Source organism: Miniopterus natalensis, chromosome 8 (genome assembly GCF_054644295.1).
Source record: "Miniopterus natalensis isolate mMinNat1 chromosome 8, mMinNat1.hap1, whole genome shotgun sequence".
NCBI classification, from domain to species: Eukaryota; Metazoa; Chordata; class Mammalia; order Chiroptera; family Miniopteridae; genus Miniopterus; species Miniopterus natalensis.
The window spans coordinates 42966584-42988367 of NC_142088.1; the positions used below are offsets into that span (position 1 = coordinate 42966584).

At 45.1% G+C, this 21784-nt stretch overlaps 1 protein-coding gene and 2 pseudogenes across 1 annotated transcript in view; 2 read left to right on the forward strand and 1 right to left on the reverse strand.

Annotated features, from left to right (window-relative positions):
• The first annotated feature begins 6493 nt into the window (after positions 1 to 6493).
• Positions 6494 to 10933, forward strand: LOC107546331 (antiviral innate immune response effector IFIT1-like; annotated as a pseudogene).
• Positions 10934 to 12682: 1749 nt separating this feature from the next.
• LOC107523993 (small ribosomal subunit protein eS8 pseudogene) lies at positions 12683 to 13299 on the reverse strand (annotated as a pseudogene).
• Positions 13300 to 17223: 3924 nt separating this feature from the next.
• Positions 17224 to 21784, forward strand: part of LRP2 (LDL receptor related protein 2) — a 181232-nt gene continuing 176671 nt past the window's right edge. Inside the window, exon 1 of the mRNA XM_087819423.1 lies at positions 17224 to 17317. Within this exon, the coding sequence (XP_087675549.1) occupies positions 17239 to 17317 (79 nt within the window). The 5' untranslated portion in view covers positions 17224 to 17238. The remainder of the gene's footprint in view (positions 17318 to 21784) is intronic.

The following is a 21784-nucleotide window of genomic DNA, read 5'->3' on the forward strand; positions in this document are numbered from 1 at the left end:
TCCATCTGGATGCACATTAGAATTACCTGGGAGATTAAAAAAAAATAGCAATGCCCTGGCCGGTGTGGCTCAGTGGTTAGAGTGTCTGCCTGCACACTGAAGGGTCTTGGGTTCAATTCCTGGTCAAGGACACGTACCTTCATGGCAGCTTTCCTCCCTGCCCTTGGATGGGGTGCCTGTGGGCGGCAACCAGTTGTGTGTCTCTCTCACAACGATGTTTCTCTCCCTCCCTCCCTCCCTCTCTCCCCCTATCCTTCCTTTCCTTCTACTATCTCTGTAAAAGCAATGGAAAAAATATTCTCAGGTGAGCATTAACAACAACAACAACAAATAGCAATGCGCAGGCCTTACTTCCAGGACTCTGATTTAATTGGCCTGGGGTGTGGCCTGGACATCAATGTGAGCTTCTGCCCCATGGCCTTATGTTAGGACTGGGTGTTAGTGTCAGGAAGGAAGATAACTCTCAAAAGAGCAGAGCCTAGCCCTGGTTGGTTTGGCTCAGTGGTTAGAGCATCGGCCTGTGGACTGAAGTGTCCCGGGTTCAATTCCAGCCAAGGGCACATACTTCGGTTGCAGGCTTGATCCCGGCTCCTGGTAGGGGTGGGCGGGAGGCAAGCAATCGATGTGTCTCTCTCACATTGATGTTTCTCTCTGTCTCTCTCTCTCCCTTCCACTCCCTCTGAAAAGCAATGAAAAAACTGTCCTCAGGTGAGGATTAAAAAAAAAAGAAAGAAAGCAGAGCCTGGCCAAAGGTCTGTCTCTATTATACCAATCTCCTATTCCCGACATTCACAGAACTACTTCTGCTGGCTGTAGTGGACTGATCTTTAACTTATTTAAGTACAAAGGAGAGAGAAATGGGGCAAATGGTTAGTCAGCATTCCAGGAAGAGAGGGACATGTCTGTAACAGTAAAAAACATTTCAAGAGTACTTCATACTTTGCACAGTAGATCTCATTTGGCCATACTAAAAATCTCTGAGATGCATATTATTATTATTCCCACTTCATGGGCAAGTAAAAGAATTTATAACAGGTATAACAACTTGTCACATTTTTATGATATTTGAAATTAAGTTGAATCTATTTCTGAATTCCTGTTTGCCAAGATCAATAAACGATTCAATACAAATAACTCATCTGCCATCGACTTGCATGAGAACCCTGGCCTTATGCACAGGATGGGGAGGGCTGTGTCTTTGAACTACAGTGGTCACCGTTGTCAATCCGCTCCTCCCTCTACTCGATACCCTTGTCACGCCCCCTGGCCCTTTGCTATTCAGCTCCAGGTAGACCGCAGAGAAACCCTTCACCAAGGTCGTCTCTAAGTTCAGCAGGCTTGCTCACGGAGGGCCCCATTGCTGTTCCCAAGGCCCTTGACCTCCACAGGCTTCCAATGCTCCAGCCCTCCTTCAACATGCTGGGCACTTCCCGAAGCTAGTGGAGGCTTCTCTTCCTCATAAACCTCCTCCCTCTCCTCTCCCAGTCTTGCAGGGATCCAACAACTCTTGGGAGTCCAGGTGAACCCTCCTTTCCTTGGAGGCAAAGAAGCCTTAGTATCATTACAAAACACTGTTATCTCTCCTGGAGCAAAGGAATGCAAAACTCAGAACACAAACACCTGAATGTATTTCCTGAATGGGGAAATAGGGTTCTTTTTATTTTGGTGATGAATTCACTGCAGCCCAAAAGACACAAATTATTTATAATGCACTCTGGTGTAGTACTAGAAGGCTTTCAAAGCAAGTGAGATTGCTTTCTGGGAACTATTCTTTTCATCAGAATTAATTCAGTGGCCCAAATGGGTCTTGGTACTTCATAAGTCCAAAAATAAAATGATACCGTCACTGAAGAGGTTTGAAATTGGACACTATATCAGGTCTTTAAAATTTTTTTTTTTTTTTAATATATTTTTATTGATTTCAGAGAGGAAGGAAGAGAGAGATAGAAACAGTAATGATGAGAGAGGGTCATCGATCGGCTGCCTCCTGCACGCTCCCTATTGGGGGATTGAGCCACAACCCAGGCATGTGCCCTGATTCCTGGTTCATGGGTGGACGTTCAACCACTGAGCTGCTCCAGCCGGGCTATCAGGTCTTTTATAAGTAAAAATAAAACTTCAACCTTTAATGAAGCTTCTTTGAAACAACTGACTTTTCATGGATAATTCTTTAACATCTCCCTTCCCTTTTAGATTTGTTTTTCTGAGATTTCTTGAGTACTAAAAGTTAGTGGCCTTTGTCATTGATTCTTATTCTGATAGTCACATACCCGGCTCTTGAGCCAGAGGAGTATCTTTGGTGAACAAAGATTTACAGATTTGGGGGAAACCCTTGGAAGATCTAAAGGGCATCTATTGCCCCACTCTCAGCTGTGGAGACCTCAGCTATAAATATAAATACAATCCAGGTGGTTTCTAGCTCAACTATCCAGTAATAGATACTTCTAATCACAGAGCTCTACCCTGTTTATCCTTTTTGAAAATTAGAAGGGCAACCCTAGCTGGTTTGGCTCAGTGGATAGAGTGTCTGTCCAGGGACTGAAGGGTCCCGGGTTCGACTGCAGGCTCAATCCTCGCTCCAGTCGGGGCGCATTTGGGAGGCAACCAATCGATGGGTCTCTATCACACTGATGTTTCTCTCTCTTTCTTTCACTCTCTCTGATAAGCAATGGAAAAAATATCCTTGGGTGAAGCTTAAAAAGAAAAAAATAAAACAAAATAGATAAATAAAAAAAAAAGAAAATTTAAAGGGCAGACCTTTTTTGAGACCGAAGGACTGCTGTGGGGTCTGATGAATGGTGGTAAGAAAAGAAGGAGCACAGAAATGGAAGTTTATACTATATGATGGAAAAATGTGGGGTCATTGATAAAATGGACTCTGGGAAAGACTGAAGACTCCTTGACAGGAAGAAAAGAGTAGGCCTCTTGTTGTTCTAGAGGACTTACAAATTGGACCCATCAATAATAATAACTGAGACTTACTGAACACTAATCCTCACAAAAACTGTATGGGACAAACCCTATTATTAGTCCCATTTTGCAGGTAAAGAGTGGTTCACTGGGAGGTTACCAGTCAAGGCTGTGTTGCAGAAATTACATAGCTCGGAGAGTAAGAGCTGGGATTTGAACTCAGGCAATGTAGCTCTTAATTATGATGGTTGCCTGTGTAGGCTCATTGGCTTTATCACTGGGAGGCTCTGGAGGGGGAACTTGCTGAAAATACTGTCTGTCGTTCGGTAACATCAGCAAGGCTTCCCTGTGCAGCGTTGCCCTCCCAGCCCAGCTTGCTTACGACACACCTTACACTCTGAAAGTGTTCGAAGGCAGCAGCAAGAGCGAAACAGTTCCTTTTTTAACCTCCCGCACGGTCGGTCAAGTAAAACAGTTACCTTAATCATCTCAGGGTCCAGGGGTTGGAACTTCGCTTTTCCCAAGAGATGACAATCTGGGAAGGTTCTTAACTAAGAAAACACCTTTGCAAAGGGGTAAAAAATTGACTACTTAGTGTCTGTCAATCCAGGGGGCCCAGGACCTTTGGATTACTGACACAGGTCATCTACTTTGGCAGTCATAGAGGATTTCTGGAGACTGGCACATTTTTGTTAACTGTCTTTTAAACCGCCAGACATACGGATGTAGACTTGACATATTAAAATATAGTTAAAAACTGCTGGGGCAGCCCGGCGGGATGTGGCTCAGTGGTTGAGCATCGATCTTTGATCCAGGAGATTGTGGTTCGATTCCCAGTCGGGGCACATGCCCGGGTTGCGGGCTCGATCCCCGGTCAGGGGCGTGCAGGAGGCAGCCCATCAATGACTCTCTCATCATTGATGTTTCTGTCTCTCTTTCCCTCTCCCTTTCTCTCTCTGAAATCAATAAAATATATTAAAAAAACCCCAAACAAACCAAAAAACTGTTGGGGCATTTTTGGGTAAAGTGACACACATCCAAGAACAAAATCATACAAGTTCATGTCCATTTTATTCAGAACACCAATAGTGTGGCTACTGACCAGTTCAATCAAGTGTCTCCTGTTTCTCAGACTACATAATTTCTTAACACATTTTGCTCTAATAGTTTTTGCTATACACCGAATTCCAGAGGAGAGTGTTAAGAATTAAAGTGCTACTATATTTAACATTTGATGTTTGTGGGTATTAATGACTTGTGTCATGTAATAAAGAGGGGACCACTCCTGGGGCATTCACATTCTTTGCTTCCAATAATTCCTTTTTTAGAGTGTCTTGTCCCCAGAGCCACTTCCAGCTTATACCTGTTCTTCTTTTTCTGTGCAAACTCTTCCCTTTGTTAACAATCTTCTTTTCTGAATTATCACTTATTGAAACCTTTGCTATCCTTCAAGGACCATTTGAAAGGCAAATAAAGTTGTTTTTTAAATTTTAATTTGTAAGGTCATAGTTCTCATACTTTTTATTTTCTGTTGTAACTGGGGCACTTATCTAACTATTGAGCAACATAACTATACAAACAAAAAGGGACAACAAGGAAAAGACTTCCCACGACTGGTTGGCGAGGACAGGAGCCCAGGTGAAAACCAGCTCACTCTGAGGCAGCGCGGCAAAGGCACTCGGGCACAGCAATACCCTTGTCTCATTCGCCTCCTGGAAGGGACTGTGCTGGAAGAAAAGAAGTTGCAGGTCTCTCTTCTAGCACCTCCAATTTTCTTTTTCTGTTTTTTTTTTTTTTTTAAATCCTCACCCGAGGACATGTTTTTTTAAAAAATTGATTTTTAGAGAGAGAGAAAGAGAGAAAGAAACATCGATGTGAGAGAGAAATATCCATCGGTTGCCTCCCCTACTTGCCCTGACTAGGGATAGAGCCAGAAACCTAGGTACGTGCCCTGGCCGAGCATTGAACCCGCAACCTTTTGGTGCATGGGAGGATGCTCCAACCAACTGAGCCACCTGGCCAGGACTCCAATTTTCCAATTTGATAAGTAGTAAGGATTTTGATTATAAAGAGTCACATAAGTAGTAAATCAGTTTTAAAGAATGAAATTTGAAGCTACTGGTCAAAGTGTTCCATCAACTTACAATTCCCATGGTCAGTGAAATCGGATGGCAGCAGAATCAGTGCAGGTCTGTTAATCAGCCTCCTAAACATTGTTAATGGTAGGTTGTATTTTTATTTTTATCCTAATTTTAAAAACTTTCTTATTTAACTTAATTTGCCTTTCAGGTTAAGATATTTCTAGACTTAAACATTATTTTTATAAAGTTGTCACCTTTATGTTGATAAAATATACAAATTTTGAAGTATTGCTACATTTTTATTTAAACTGTTTGTAATATATCATCCAAATGTTCCCTTACAATATATTCTTTTTGGACTGTATTTGTTATTAAAGAAGTTCCTGTAATAGTAAGGTACCCTGCAATCATTAAGTAGAACATACTATGCTTTCAATTGGAAAATTGGAATTTTGGAAAACTTGTATCTGGGACAGGAGCTTGATAGCTTAACAGTACTTAAAGACTTTCTTTGGATGGGTTTTGTGGTGATATTTGCCAACATAATTTAAAAATTCCATAATAAAATATATCAGCTTTTAGAAAAACTACAGACAGTGAATTAATAGTTTCCTCCGAGTGACCAGTGAATATTATTACAAAATCCACTCAAGGTAATAGACCAATATACCTGAAGATATACCAAAAAGTTCATTTGGTATATATACAATATACCAAAAAGTTCATTGATATGGTTTCAGATCCGTACTGTAATTAACCTTGAAGAAACTACAATTTTTTAAGTTTTGGTGTAGTATCAGAGAATAGTCACAACTGTACCAAAAAATTTAAAATATAAAACAACTCTTTAAAGGCATTGGAGAGCAACAAGACATCTAGCAGTTGAGAGACCAAGATCCAAGAAAGAAAGGGAAGACATGGAGGTAAGCCAGGAATTCTCTGCTACTTTTCCCCTCAAGGCATTTCCAATTTGTAAACTGCATTGAACTCTGATGCCTAATGTGAAGCGAATGCTAAGATGTTAAAAGATTAATCAAAGCTTTTGGTAGTATGGCGCTGGTGAGATAAACACTGGAATTTGGGCCACCAAGGAGGAGGAATGGTTACACCTTTTGGTAGGAATATACCAGATGAACCTGAAACATCTTGTAGTGCCAGAAGCAAGGAAGTGCTTAAAACAAAGACAAAAACAACCCCCCCCACCCCAAGGGTGTATGACAAAGGGACTTAGGAACCAACTGAAAGACCTCCTAATGCCAAAGCTAGATTCACTTGAGCAATAAATTAAGTAGTATTGAATTATAACCCAGACTATAAAATAAATATCCATTATTCCATATTGACATAAATAAGTTATTGAATAAGTAAATAAGTAGGGGTAAAGGGTTAAATCTATCCATGCAGAAGCATTCCCTCACTCAAACCCTCAGGAGGTGGGGTATAAAACTTCCTACTCCTTAAGTGTGGGCTGTGCATAACAACTTCCTTATAAAGAGTACAGAATGAAAAAGGGAAAAGCAATGACTGCTGTGGAGAAGAAACCTGACAAACACTACTTCAGTCAGGTGATCAAGATTAATATCAACATAAATCATGCTGATGGTATAATGTGAGGAGAATGGCCCTTTATCTCTGTAGTCTTGCCCTCAAGACCCATAACCCCAGTGTAATCATGAGAAAATATCAGACAAATCCCGATTGAGGGGTGTTATACAAAATACCTGACCAGTACTTCTCAAAACAGTCAAAGTCACCAAAAACAAAAACAATGTCTGAGCAGCTACGGCAACCAAGAGGAGCCTACATGCAGTGTGGTGTTCTGGATGGGATTTGGGATCAGAAGAGGAACATTAGGTAAAACTAAGGAAATGTGAATAAAATATGGATTTTAGTTCATAACAGTGTATCAATAATGACTAATGGTTATAAATGTACCATCCTAATATAAATTGTTAATAATATGCTAAAATGTGTGCGGGATATGTAGGAGCTCTTTGTACTATCTTTGCAATTTTTAAGTAAATCTATTCTATAATTTAAAAGTTTATTTAAAAAAGAGTTCAAAAAGTACAAAGTTTATTGGAGATACGAATGTAAACAAAAAATTTATACTGTGTGGTGAGTATCCTAATAAAGGTTAATGTTTGGTGGGATGGGATTACGGAAAAGTAAGAGGCCTCTGGGAAAGGTGGAGGAGATTTTACCACAAAGGGGAAAACATTTGATCTGAGGCTTGAGGAAAAAATAGCAGTTGGTCAACTAGAGACAAGAGGGGAAAGAAGCACTTGTCTTGTTCAGTTTGCATTTACATAACTGTCACTGAGGTGTGAGAACAGATATGCATTTTCTCCATTTTTAGATTCTTCTTGGCATGCCTTATCTTTTTTTTTTTTTTTTTTTTTAATTTTTTTGATTGATTTTAGAGAGAGACACACACGTACACATCTATTTGTTGATTCTTGTAAGTGCCCTGACCGGGGATCGAACCTGCAACGTTGGCGTATTGGGACAACACTCTGGCCAACTGAGCTACTAGGTCAGGGCCTTGGCATGCCTCATCTTAATGTCTGTTTCTCTTGACGGGACTCTGACCTATGGAATTATAGTCCTTTGTCCACTGGATTATCCAGTTATTAGAAAAATGAAATTAGCAGAAATGGTTTTAAATTGGATTTTATAATTCTGTTCTTGATCTAAAGGCCTGAAATCCAATGTAAAGATTTTGTTGTCACAAACCATTTGATTGTGCTCTCCCAGGGATTTTGACCTTGAACTAGTGAAGTTTGATGGCAGATAGTTCCTTGTGGTGGTGGGTTGTCCTATTCGTTGTAGGATGTTTAGCAGCATCCCTGGTCTCTACCCTCTAGATGACAATAGAATCCCCCCTCCCCACCCAACAACCGAAAAGTTCTCCCAATATTGACAAATGCCCCCATGAAACAGAGAAATGCTGATCCTTTTAAAACTCAGGTTGTAAAGTTAATTGTAGGCCCTAAAGGCAAGTACTGCTAAGGGAAAGTTAAAAGTTTAAAATACCCTGAGGATGCATTCCATAGTACTCAAGATCTCAAGATCTCCTCAGGATAAATTGCATCTTGGAAGGTCTGATTTGACTGCAGTGCCAGAAACTAAATGCAGAGTTTATACCTGCCTTAGGAGCACCTGGTTCCCAGGGATTCCTGTGATCATATCTTTCAGTCCTAAAAATGTCAGGAAAGTCCTAATTTTATTGAGCTTTTTTTCAATCAGTGAGACTTGTTTGATTTCCTGTAGTTTCTTTAAACCTCTGCCAAGACTTTTCATATGACTATATTTGCACATCAGGAGGATTCCCCTATCATATTATACCTGGTGTCCCCCTTTTGGTGTGGAAAACATGGCTGCTGAACTGATTGTCCCTTTAGGTTCTGGCCCTGACCACGTGCCAAGGACAGGCAGCTGACTTATGACGCAGGAGCTACCTGGTCATGAGGCTGACAAGTCAAAAGTTGTTTAAAAAAAGCAAAAAAAGGGAGGTGGGTCATAAATACCCATAAATGTTCCTCCCTTTTGGGTTGCATTGTTATTACATCAGAAGCATATTGGAGCAGTCTGGTCGGTGGGATACCTTGATGTCTTTGGGCACTTTTTTGATGGTTTGAGCCTGGCTCTGTTTTGCAAGGGGCAGAGATCCACATAAGCTTGCTCAAGCAAAAGGAGGATTATTGGTAAGATATACTAGGTTAGGAAGTAGACTTAGAGCATGGTCAGGAATTTAGGCAGTTTCATGAACCTTTGCCTATCTCTCCCCTAATCTTACCCTCAATGCTGGAAAAGTGTTTGAGAAACCAAGTGGAGGACAGTGTGGCTAGACTGTCATATGAGATTCAAAGGATGGCCATGGGCTGGATTGTGCAAGAGCTCATAGACCATGCTAACACTTTTGAATTTTATTCCAGGAATAATGGGAAAACTATTGGAGTGTTATAACCAAGTGATTGTTATGGTCAGCATGACTTCCCCAAATTATTCTGAAAGCAGAGGGAGAAGCTTTGTAAAGGCCATAGTGTGACAGGATTGGGCTGAGGGAAATAAAGAGAGCCATGAGGGCATATAGAAGGGCCTCCTGGCCGGCCAGATCTCAGAGGAGCTCATCCAGCTAAAAAAAACACTGCAGAACTGCTGCTTAACTCATAGCAACTATAAGTGAGAATGCTGATGAAGATCAGGTCAAAGATTGGCTGGAGCAGTTGAGGTGTCACTTTACATTTTGCTAATTGATGACACTGAAATGTCTGAATTAGAAAACAGGGTCTTTGGTGAGATTGAGTTCCTAGACACCAAATGCTATGTGGGAATACAGAGCCTACTGGCCTGTGTGAAACACCTGAAAGGCCAGAATGAGGAAGCCCCGGAGAACTTGAAAGAAGCTGATTTAATCCAAGGAGAACATGCCAACCAATCAGACATGAGAGGCTGGTTACCCAGGGCAGTGATGCCTGGCTGTGTTATCACCTGGGCAGGCTGGCAGAAGCCCAGATTCACCTGGAGAAGGTGGAGAACTCTCGGGAAGCTTGCCAGTCCGTCCTGCTATAGAATGAAGTGTCCTGAGGTGGACTATGAGGAAGAATGGTGGGCCTCGCTGAAATGTGGAGGAAAGAATTATGAATAGGGCAGGGCTCTGGAAGTGGACCCTGAAAACCCTGAATTCAGCATTGGGTATGTGATCACCACCTATGGTCTGGACAGCTTTAACAAAGCATCACAGATTAGTGCGACTTTCTTTGCAACCCCTAACAAAGGCCATCAGGCTAAATCCAGAAGATGCATATATTAAGGCTCTCCTCACCCTGAAGCTTCAGGATGTAGGACAAGAAGCCGAAGGAGAAAAGTACATTGAAGAAGCACTGAACAAGTCCTAGCAGACCTACGTCTTTCAACATGCGGCCAAGTTTTACCAAAGGAAAGACTCCTGGACAAAGCTCTTCGGCTCTTAAAAACGGCCTTGCAGGCAATGCCCCCCTCTGTCTTCCTGCATTATCAGATAGGGCTTTGCTATAGAATACACGTTTTTCTTTTTAAAAATTTTTATTTATTGATTTTAGACAGAGGAAGGAAGGGAAAAAGAGAAAGACATCCAATTGTTCCACTCATTTATACATTCATTGGTTGATTCTTGTATATGTCTTGAACAGGGATCGAACACAGAACCTTGGTGTACTGGATGACACTCCAACCAACTGATATACCTGGCCTGGGTGATCACAAGTTTTTCAAATATGGAAAGCTACAAACTGGCAGTCTAGAGGACAGACTAGAGAAAATGCTCACAGAATGTCAAAATTAGCCGTATCTCCTTTTAAACTTGCTCTGGAACAAACATCCACACTTGACATTGCTTATATAATTCTAGCAGATAATGTACATAGAAGCAGGCAACTACAGAAAAGCTGAAGATGCTTGTAAAAAAGTTATGCATACCCCTGCCGGCGTGGCTCAGGGGCTGAGCATCGACCTATGCTCTGGGAGACCACGGTTCGATTCCCGGTCAGGGCACGTGCCCTGGTTTCGGGCTCCATCCCCAGTAGGGGGCATGCAGGAGGCAGCCGATGGATGACTCTCGTCATGATGTTTCTATCTCTCTCTCTCCCTCTCCTTTCCTCTCTCTGAAATCAATAAAGATATATTAAAAAAAAAAAAAAGCAATAGAAATGGGAGGGATATCATTTGTAAAGGACAAAAGTCTCATTTCTTTGGAGAAATAGGCTTTAAAGAAGCTTCAGAGAAATGAACTAGATGAAGAAAGCCTGAGCATCCTTGGGTTCATGCGCAAATTGAAAGGAGAAATGAATAAAACCCCGGAATATAATGAGCAGGCCCTGGGGCTGGCTGCTCACTTTGAGAACCCTGTGGGGCACGTTCCTGAGGCACCGAAAAGTAGACCACTCTCGCCTTTCACTTGATTTTAGGTTAACAGGTACTAACCCTCTTCCCTGCTTATTGCTTTCAGAAGCATATTATGCAATTCACTGTAATGATGTAATTTTTGAACAATTACTCAAACCTGGTAAAATATTAGTTGAATTCAGAAAATAATGAAACAGCCCTACCCAGTGTGGCTCAGTTGGTTGGAGTGTTGTCCTGTACACTAAAAGGTTGCGGGTTCGACCCCCGGTTAGGTTGCATATGGGAGGCAGCCCAATCCACATTTCTTTCACATTGATGTCTCTTTCTTCCTCTCTCTAAAATCAATAAAAACATATTCATGGGCAAGGATTAATAAAGAAAGAAAACAGTGAAACAATATGTATGTCTTTGTGGGTGAGAGAGAAGGAAAGAGGCAGAGGAGAGGAAAGAAGCAGAGAGACAGAGGGAGGGAGGGAGGCCACTTCTCCGTGAACGTTATATAATAGAAATAACATTTCTTTCAGTAGATGTGTAGCAAATAAAACACTGCACTTACATTAAAAGAAGAAGGGCCTCTAAGTCAGTATGGGGAGTTAGGGAAGGCTTCCTGGAAGAAGAGATATTTCAGATGAGACTGGAAAGTTGAATAGGAGTTAACTAGATGAAGAGAAGCTTTAGGAGGGGAAGAAATGTTCGAGGCAATGGGAATAATAGGAGCAAACACTGGGACATGGAAGAGGAACTATTCTTGGGGAACTTACGACTTAATGCAAATTTCATAAACTTAAAAAAAAATTTTTATTTTAATATAATTTCAAACTCACAGAAAAGTTGTAAGAAACTCCCACATACTCTGCCCATTTGCTTTCCCCTCTTCCTAACACACATTCCCCAAATTACTTGAGAACAGATTGCAAAAGTCATGTTCCTGAACCCCTAAATAGTATTTCCTAGGAACAAGGATATTCTCTTATAACCAATACCAGACAATTTAACATTCTGACACTATTATCCAAGCTACAGTCCATAGTGAAATGCTACTTATTTCCCCCAAAATGTCTTTAGAGCTATATTTCCCCCAGTCCAAGTCCAACTCAAGGCCATGTGTTACATTTAGTTGTCTCATCTCTAAAAAGTTTTTCAGCCTTCCTGTCTTTCATGACCTTGCCATTTTTGAAGAATACAGGCTGATTATTTATAGAATGACCCTCCATTTATGATTGTCTAATGCTTTCTCATGATTAGATTCAGGTTATGCATTTTTGTCAGTAATACCATGTGGTTATCTGTTGAGTTTACCACATTTCTGAAATCTTGATGCTTTAACACCTGCCCTATGTGCATATGCTGGACACACCTTGTTCTGGGCAACCTGACAATATGCCCGGGTCCCCTTGCCTTGGCCTCCTGCCTCCCTCCATGTCTCCCCGTGAGAGTTCTCTCCAGGGAGTGGTTTTCAAATATAAGTTAGCCAATCCGAAACCTGCTTACCCTGTCTGCGTGTCCCTTCCCTCTGAAACCACAGCAGAGGCGCTTGTCCACAGTTCCCCCCTTTCTCTCCCAGAGTGAAGACTTCAGTGGTTCCCTGTGTGACCCCCAAAGGTGTCACCTGTATTCCCTCTCTTGGGACCTGTGAGTATAATAAACTATCTTTTCAATGGCAGCTGTCTCCTGATTTGTTGACCTTCCCATACCTAAATAATAATTAAGCCTATTAAAACATTTGCCAGTTTCTCTTTTTATTTTATTTTTTTTAGAACAATAAGCACCCTTATTACATGATCTAAGATAGGAGGGAGGGGAATTTATTTGCCTTTCTGAGCCTTGATTTTCCTCAGCTAGAACTCCAGCTCCTTGCCCTGCAGCACATAGCCCTCCACTCGGCCACATTGGCCTGGTTTTGGAGCGATGAAGTAAAAAGCTTGCCTTGCTGGAACTGCTTCTCTAGGAAACTGCTGACTTTGGCATTCTTTCTCCTTTCATCATATTTTTTCTGACTTTTCTTTGATTGTTTTTTTTGTTTAAAATCTCTTCCTCCTCAGGAGTCGGCTTGGTCCCCTTCTTGCGGCCCAGAGGCAGCGCATCGTGGGACTCCTGGGAACGGTGGGCTGCCCATGAGCACAATGCAGCTCTTTACTAGGGTCTTGGAGTGGGCCAGTGTGTTGTTGGATGAGCTGTAGTTAACACTAGTAATCCTTGTTTTGCACGTACAGTACTCTGAGCCCCAGGAGAAGTTGCCCATGCCCAGCCTCAAGGCGCTGAGCTTCCTGTTGCCTCCCGGCATGCACACGGGCTGTGGACGTTTGGCAGGGGCCTTAGTGTTGTCAGCAGGGCGTCCTTGCTTATATTTTGCTTCTTCTGGTAGGACTTTCTCGTCCCCAGTCTTGCAGTGCTTGTGCCAGTTGTCCCGAGGGATACCCATGGCTTGGCGCTGGCTGCAAAGAGCACTCTTTTAATTAATAAGTAATTTGTGGGGAGATACTTCAAACTTTTTTTCAAAACATGTTTTTATTGATTTTAATTGAGAGAGAGAGGGGGAAGCATCAATGGGCGGCCTTCTGCATGCCCCCTACTGGGGATCCAGCCTGCAACCTGGCAGGTGCCCTGATGGGGAATTGAACACCTTGACTTTTGGTGCATGGGATGGTGCTCAACTGAGCCACACGGTCCAGGGCATTCAAACTATTTTGTGTGTGACCAGGGTGGATAAGAAGAAATATTTTTTACATGGTGACACACATATATGTACATATATCTGAAACGAGAGTTTAGTGAAGCAATACATATCCTTTCCATATGAAAGTCTTTTTAGTTTCTATTCTGCTTCATTTGAAAATAATTCTGTCTTACCTACTAAATTGATTGCACAACCCCCTAATGGGTAACGAGTTTTATTTGAAAGCACTAGTCTGATGGAAATATCACTTTGGATCATTTGCTTGAAGAAAGGAAAATAGACGCACAGAAGGGGTGAGGGGGCAGGGGACGGGGCACACAAAATTGACAGCTAGCAGCCCGTTGAAAGGCTCTTGCCGTAACTCAGATGAGAGAGGTTGGTGGCTGCAGGTAGTGAGGTTGAGAGAAGTAGGTGGGTTTGAGAGAGAAATGAGTGGATTACGGAATCTGAGTTAACAGAATTTCATGATTGATTGCATACAGGGGCGAGCAAAAGAGGGAAGAGTCAGAATGACAAGTAAGGCCTTGGCCTCCGTGGTGGATGATGGTGCCTCTTGCTGAAATAAGGAACACTTGCAGGTCTATGGTTCAGGCTCCATCATGTTGTTTGTGGTTTTAGGCACATTGGATTAGAGCCATTCAGTGGGCAGTTGATTCCATGGCACTCAGGAGATAAATCTGGGTAGAATTAATAGAAAATTGAAGTTGGATTTTACTCAAGGAGATTTTACAACTTCATCACCATTGCAGAAAGCAGAAATTGGTTCAGGATAGGAAAAATGCTCTGGAAATATTTCCAGTAATTTGGTGTTGAAACGCATAAGTAAAATAATACAATCAAAATTATATCAAGGAAGTCAATTGACATGATTTGTTTAGAATCAATTTCACGTTCAGCACTTTCCTCTCTCCTTTGGTTAACCATTCTGCCAAGTCTTATATACACATATGTAGAGAGAAATGTGGAAAATAAATTATACTTTTGCATTACATAGAAACAATGCCGGCTTACATCACAACCGCGTTAACCTGGGCTTTTTCAGATGCTGGTCCTTGGGTTTAATCTTCCAAATACAGCAACTAGCATTCTCACGTGTTAGACACCGGAGACAAACCCGCGCGTGGCGCGGGCTGCAGAAGATGCCCGTTTCCAATGGTACGAGTTTGAGGGGAAAAAAGTGTTTTCCCGTGGAAAAGGGCATGGGTGTGTGAGTTTACATACACAGTGCTGGAAACGACGGTCCTCGCCGGCAGCCGCCTCTCGCCCCAACCTGCATCTGCTCGCTCCCTGGGGCTCCCTCCCCCTCCGGCTCCCGCGTTACTCTGGGATTAGCGGCGGGGCGGCCCTGCGCTCAGGCGCAGCCGGCTCCCGCGGGCCCGAGCCCCGCTGTGCAACCACGTCAGGAATTCCAGTAAGTTGGCAACACAGGAGCACAAAGACAGCAACAATGAGGAAAACCCTTCAGTGCAGAAAGGAATGTTTGCAGCCCCGGCTGCTGTAGTGAAAGGACACGCGCGCGCGCGCGCACACGAGCCCGCGCCCGCGCCCCCTCACGCGCCCACGCGGGGCCTGGGAGGACCCCCACTTCCGCGCGTGCGGCACCCACGCGGGCCCGGCGCCGCCCTTTGCAGCCCGCGGTGCGGGGCGCTCATTGACTATGCAGCGGCCCCCGCGGGCGTCCCATTGGCCTGACCCCGGCGCGGTCTCGTACCATCGCCCCGGCCGCCCGGAACCGGCATAAATCACCCGCGGAGACCAAAGCGCAGCTTCTCGCCCCCTCGCAGTTTCCCTCCTCCCTCCCGACTCGTCCCCCTCCCGTCCCGGCCCCCACTACCCTGGGGTCCCCAGCCCTGCCTCCTGCTCCCAGCTGCACAGCAACAAACTGGGCTGGGCGGCAAGCAACGTGCCAGTGACTCTGGGCAGAAAACTCTGGGCTTCCAAATTCAGAAATCTGGAAAAGACAGCCACGAACTCTCTCCCGCCCTTTCTTAACACCCGACTCTTTTTTTTTTTTTTTGACTTTGACATGTCAACTTTTTATTAACATCTTACGCATAGATGCTGTTTGTTACAGTTACATTGGCAAGAACCCCAATATGCTGTCAGAGTCCAGCCAGTTAAATTAGCCCTACTCCTTTTAAGTCTTAGTTTTCTCTTTGTGTCTATTTCTCCCTCTTTCTTTGTGCCTTTCAAAAGTAATTCCTATCACCGCCCCCCCCCCCCCAGCTCCCCAAAGCGTCACCAACCTCTAAAGCCCACGGAAGGTACTCGATGCGCACTGCCGGGAACAGCAGGGCCCAGGTGGGCGGTGCCCTGGGGAGAAAGGGTGGCATTAAGTGGCAGCTCTTGCCCGTGGGGAGGGTGAGACGGAGGACCCTGCCCGGGGATTTCGTGGAAACAGGGCTGCCGCCCCGGCGGACAGAAAGGGCCCCTGCCTCTTTGGACCGCGACCCAGTGCCTGGGGCCCCCATGCGGAGTTGGTCTAGGGACCGGGGCCAGAGATTCTGGGGTGATCCTAGGCCGGGAAACACCCCCTCCTCACACAGGGCTCCCAGGGCCAGGAACTCGTTTGCACCAACCCCCCTTTTTTCCTGCCGCCTCTGGTGTCACACAGCAGCTGAGGACGATGCTCGGAGGGTGGGTGTAATAATGTTCACTCGCAGTGCCCTTGGGGGCCACCCTCCCCCTCCGCCAGCCAGTCTAATGCAGCCCCCCAAAAGGGAGCCTCGGGTTTCTCTGAACCCCTTGTGTTCCTCCTTTACCTCCCAGGGGCACCAGCACGATCGATGGAAGAGTCGTTCATGTCTTTCACTGCGCTTTAAAACGAGCAGACTTGTAAGAAGCGCTCTCTCGCTGTGGCACCTGCAGACGTGGTGCTCCGGAAAAGCCGACAAGGATCCGGCCTCCTCCGCAACGCTGAGCCACCCCCCCCTCCAAAACTAATAAAAAACAGGGCACCCCATCTCAGCGCCTCAGCTTCCTGGGGGAAGCCGGGGTGTCCGAGAGGACCTGGGGATGGCAGACTGGAGAAGGGCCCCAGCAGGCTCTAGGCCCCTTCCCTTCTCTTTTTTCCCTAAGACCGTGTCGGTGGCACATTTTTCGGTGGACAGCTTAGCCGACTTCCGTGCGGAGGAAAATCTTGCGGAGCGGCTCGTGCCCTCGCGTAAGTGTGTCAGTGTGTCTTCGCGTGTGAGTGTGTGACTGAGAGGAGTCCGCGCGCGCATGAGTGGACGTGTGTAGCTGTGAAGTGTGCGTGCACGGGTGCGTGACCGAGGAGTGTGAGTGCGCGCCCGTGAGTGCGCGTGTGAGACGGCGTCCGTTTGACAGCGAGGAGGGTGTGCGACTGTGCGAGTGCGCGCGCGTGTGTTCGAGTCCCCACTCCGCCCAGCGCTGCAAAGTGCAGGGGGCGGGCCGGGCGGCAGGGGGCCTGCCCCGCTGGATTCCCGCATGCTAGTTCCGGGGCGGTCGGGTCTAAAGGGCTTTATGCTCTGTCTGGAGGGTGGGGACTGGCGCGGGTAGAAAAACGGGACGCCTTGGGCGGGCCAGCTTTCCCCTACCAGAAGCCCGCCGAGGTGCGGGTCTGACGGAGCGCCCGCGAGCGGAGGCGCCGCAGCCGCTGAGTGCGACGCGCGCCCACCTCCCCGGGAAGGAACGGCGAGGCCGAGGCCCCCGGCCGTCGGCGGGATGGAGCGCGGGGCGGCGGCAGTGGCGTGCGCGCTGCTGCTGGTTTTCGCCGCCAGCCTGGTGCCGGCCAGTGGCCAAGGTAAGCGCCCGCCGGGCGGAGCTCTGCGCCGAGCGCTGGACTCCCCGGCGGCGGCGGGCGGGCGGAGGGGAGCGAGGCCCGGCAGGGGCCAGAACTGGGCGGCGGCGCCGGAGCGGCTCCCCCTGGGGCGCTCAGGTTGCCCAGTGAGGGGCGAGCGGGAGCGCCCCTCCTTTGCCTGCCCTGGAACTGAGCAGCCACAAACTTGAGAAAGCAGCCCCTGTGGTTTGGGTGACAGCGCACCTCTCGGGAACCCCGTCTTTGTTCCCACGGGAGTTTGTCCCGACCCTTGGCGAAAGCACTTGGAGGTTGGACCGGGGAGAACGAGGGTCTCCCGCGGGAGTGCGCAGCCCGCTCCCGCCGCGGATTTATTCAGCGCGGGGCTGAGCGGTCCCCGGCGCCGCGTCGTGCGGCGCTCCACCTGCAGCGCCCCGCCGGGGAGATCGCTTCGCGCGCCCAGGCTGCGGGCTGGAGCACCCCCTCCTTTCGCCAGAGAAACTTGGTCCCGCGGTGACCCCCCAAGAGACCGCATTTTGATACAGGTCATTCGCGAGCCCAGATAAGGCGGGGAGGTGGGATTGGCTGCGAGCGCGGCTGATACGCCGGAGCCTCCTCTGGAAGGGTTTTCCTTTCCTGCAGGGTGGTGGGAGCTTTTGTGTGGATGAATGGGGCGCGTCTGCGCCGCCGGAGTTTTGAGGGCTCCAATGGAGAAAGTTTATGGTTTGAGCGCCTTAAACTTCTCTCAAGTTGTCGGACAGCTGACATTTTTGCAGAAGCAGAGGCGGAGAAAGAGGGAGGAAGAAGTGAAGAGAAAACAAACAGCCAGAGGGGAAGAGGAGAGAGAAGACAAGCAAGTAGAGAGCATAATGGGGAGAAGGGGAGAGAGAGCTTGAAGACCAAGGGATAGAGGGGAAGGGGGGGGGAGGGAGGGAGAGCGCGCACGCCGGGGATGAATGGGAAGGGCCGGGAGGGGGCGCGGGCGCCGCGCGCTCTCCCCCTGGCTTTGCGTTGCTAGGGAGCAGCCGGGAGCCGCGTGTGACCGACCCCCAGACGGCGGACGCTACTGCCTCCACCCGGACTAATCTGTCTGTGGGGATGAGAGAGTCCCCTCTCCCCATTTCCCCTCCTGTTCCTTCTCGTTGGACAACTTAATTGCCCCACAATGAAAATGAAACCCCTATTGTTGCAGGATTAGCCACAGCAAAAATTGATTTTCCTGGATCACATTTTGGGGTTGAGGGGTGGGGAGTGTGGAAGCCCCCATTTATGGTGGAGAGAGGGGAGGGCTTGTGGATGGGCCGTGACATGTATTCAAATGGTTAATCTGCTTTCTTCACTTCTTAGAGTAAGCTCCTTAGAGGGAATCGACTAAGTAATTATACAGCAACTCCTAGCAGTACCCATTTCAGACTTCCTGGGAAGAAGTTTGGAAACGCCAGCAAATCCCACTGGTCCTGTAAAAATGTTTGGAAAGGGAGGAGAGGCAGGGGGAGGTCATTAATAATTCTTACTTAGGACATCTTTTCTCAGTGTCATAACACAGATAGAGGGTTTATTATTATTCTAGAGGGTTTGGCCCCCTCTCCCATGAGTTTAGGGTTATATATATCCCATGTCCTAAATATAGCCATAGGATATATTGTATGTCCCTGTCAGTGCCTGGCAAAATGAAACCTTGTCCGGATTCATCTGGGATACATTTAGGTTATCCCCGTATAACCAAAACATAAGTTCTCTCCCCTGGATTGGTGGTTTAGTCACCAAATAACCTGCACTTAACTCTCCTTGGTAGTTTAGATCCACCCATCTCCCACCCTCTCTCTCTCTCCCTCTTACTATATATACGCAATATGTGTAGTAATAGTAACATATCTATGTGTCAGATCTTGTGCTAAGTACTTATACTATTGACTCATTTACTCTTCATAGCACCCCTTTGAAGTAAGTACTCTTACTCTCCCTCTTTACAGAGGGGGAGTGGAGGCACAAAGCAACTAAGTAACTTGCCCAAGATTGCACCGCTAGAAAATGGCAGAGCTGAGGCAAAGCCAAGAGATTCTGACCCCAGAGGCTACAATTTAACTGCTATAGAATGGCTCTCTGTGTTTCTCTGTTTCTCTTCTTTTGTACTGAAAATGTTATGCTCTCTAAGTTATCATCTATGTGTGAGGTTACTGAAGAAGCCGAGGGGAATTTTGTAAGTCTTTGCCACATACGGTAAATACGGTATTTTTTTCATCAGTCCTTTACAGGTTTCTCTGACCCGAATCCAAGCATCCTCACTCCTAGTCTTACTACGTGATCATTTTTACTAGTTTTCTGAATGTCCTTAGCCTGGAAGATTAAAGAGATTTTTCGATTCCTGTTATATTGATTCTAACTTATTAAGTAAAGTATGATTACATTGTTAGCACCACATTTTAAGTAAGATCTTACTGTAAACTTTAAATCATTAGAAATTAGAACTCTGAATATTTTATGCTTAGTCTTTTAAAAAATTATAGCATACCTGTAGCTAAAAATTATATGCATTTTCCTCATATTTTATGTGTTGCTGTTAAAGGAAAAAAATTGGGAAAGCCTGAACTCTGGTGTCAAGCTGCCCAGCAATGGCTTTGTCATTTCTTCTTTTTTAAAAATCCTCACCCAAGGATATTTTTGCCATTGCTTTTCAGAGAGAGAGAGAAAAACATCAATGTGAGAGAGACACCTTGATTGGTTGCCTCCTGCACTTGCCTGACTGGGACCAGGGATCAAGTGTGCAACTGAGGTTTGTGCCCTTGGCCAGAACTGAACCCAGGACCCTTCAGTCCGAGGGCCAACCCTTTAATCATTGAGCCAAACCAGCTAGGGTGGCTTTGTCATTTTCTAGTTATGTGACCTTGGTGACGTCACTTCACTATGCATGTCTTAGATTGCTTATCTGCAAAATTGACTGATAAGATAATTTATTTCCTGGCATTTTATCAACCTAAAGAGATAAAAGTACTTGGCATGGTGTAAGGCATATAGATATGGATCATAAACTAGAAATTATATTCATTTATTATGTTAACTGACACTTAAAGTAACGTATTCTTTTGTTCACTATTCATATTCCCAGTTTCCAAATGCATGTAGGAAAGTCTTTAAGTATTTTTCACTAACATATCTTTGAGGAATTCCTAGATCCGAGGATGTGATTTGAAACTTTTTGAGACAATAGTATTGATCTTTAACAGTTATATTCTTTCATCCAATAAAAATTTGGTCATGCCCTTTATAGTTAGTATCTGCTTTGGTGACAATTTCATCTTCCAGTGACATTTATATATTTTTTTAAGCTTGTGGGGCCAATAACAAACATACAACATTTTGTTTCCATCACATCTCTGACACCTTGCTGCTACTTTTATTTCACAACAGTTGGCTTCTCTTTCTCTGCTGGAAGTTCTTTGCCTATTCTTATTGGGCATCTGCTTAAACTCCCTTCACTCATGTGCTTGTCCTGTTTCAATAGAAACTTTCACTGTTATAGCTGGAGGAAACCTTAGATATCTACAGGTCTACTTGCATTATTTTATGGGTAAGTAACCCTGGAGGGAAGGGAGGGAACTGAAAAAAGTGAAAGGAAGTTTAGGTTAAATGTCTTGCCTACGGGCTGGTGACCTTCAGTAGCTAAAATCTGATCCCAAAGCTCTTCATTTTGTTTTTCCACTTGATAATGTTTATATACCTATCCTTTGAATATCTCCAGCCTGGGTGGCTGAAGAATTCTCTAGATTTCTTTTCTGTTGGTCCTGACTTATCAGATGAGACAAAAAATATGTTGAAAAAATGACCTTGGTGAATCTTCTTAAAAAAATTAGATGAGTCACCTGTCTGAAGCCTAAGAGGAAAACTATGAGGATTAATGCAACCATGCACCATGTGCTTTCAGCTTGGTCCAGAACTTATGCCATGACAATGTTCCAACTCCCAAAGACCATACTCCCAGATCCACTTTTCAAAATCTTAGACCATCAGAGTCAGTTTCTGAAGATCTCTGTGTTTCATAGTGCAGGCTGCATATGACTAGGTTTTTAGTCTTATTCAAGTTAATTATTTATTAGGTCATAGTTAATCATGTCCATGTTCTCTAGGCAGGCACAAAGGGACCTGTGCACATGTTTCCTAAGCAATGTCTCAACAATCTCAGCATTGTGGGATGTTCTGGGAAGAGTGAGGTTTTGGGGTTAGATCTGAATTTGAATTCTGACTGCCACTTACTACCTTGGAAATTCAGGGAAAAAAAATATATATATAAAATTTTATACAAGTAATACTTTGAATGATGCACTTATGTATGTTGACATACTGTTATAGTGGCTACAACAACTTTACATATTAGTCTGGACTCATATTTGTAAATGACAGGAACCTAAGTTAAAGTGCCTGAAACCAAAATGGAAGTTTATGGAAATACATAATTGAAAAGATACAGCTATTAAG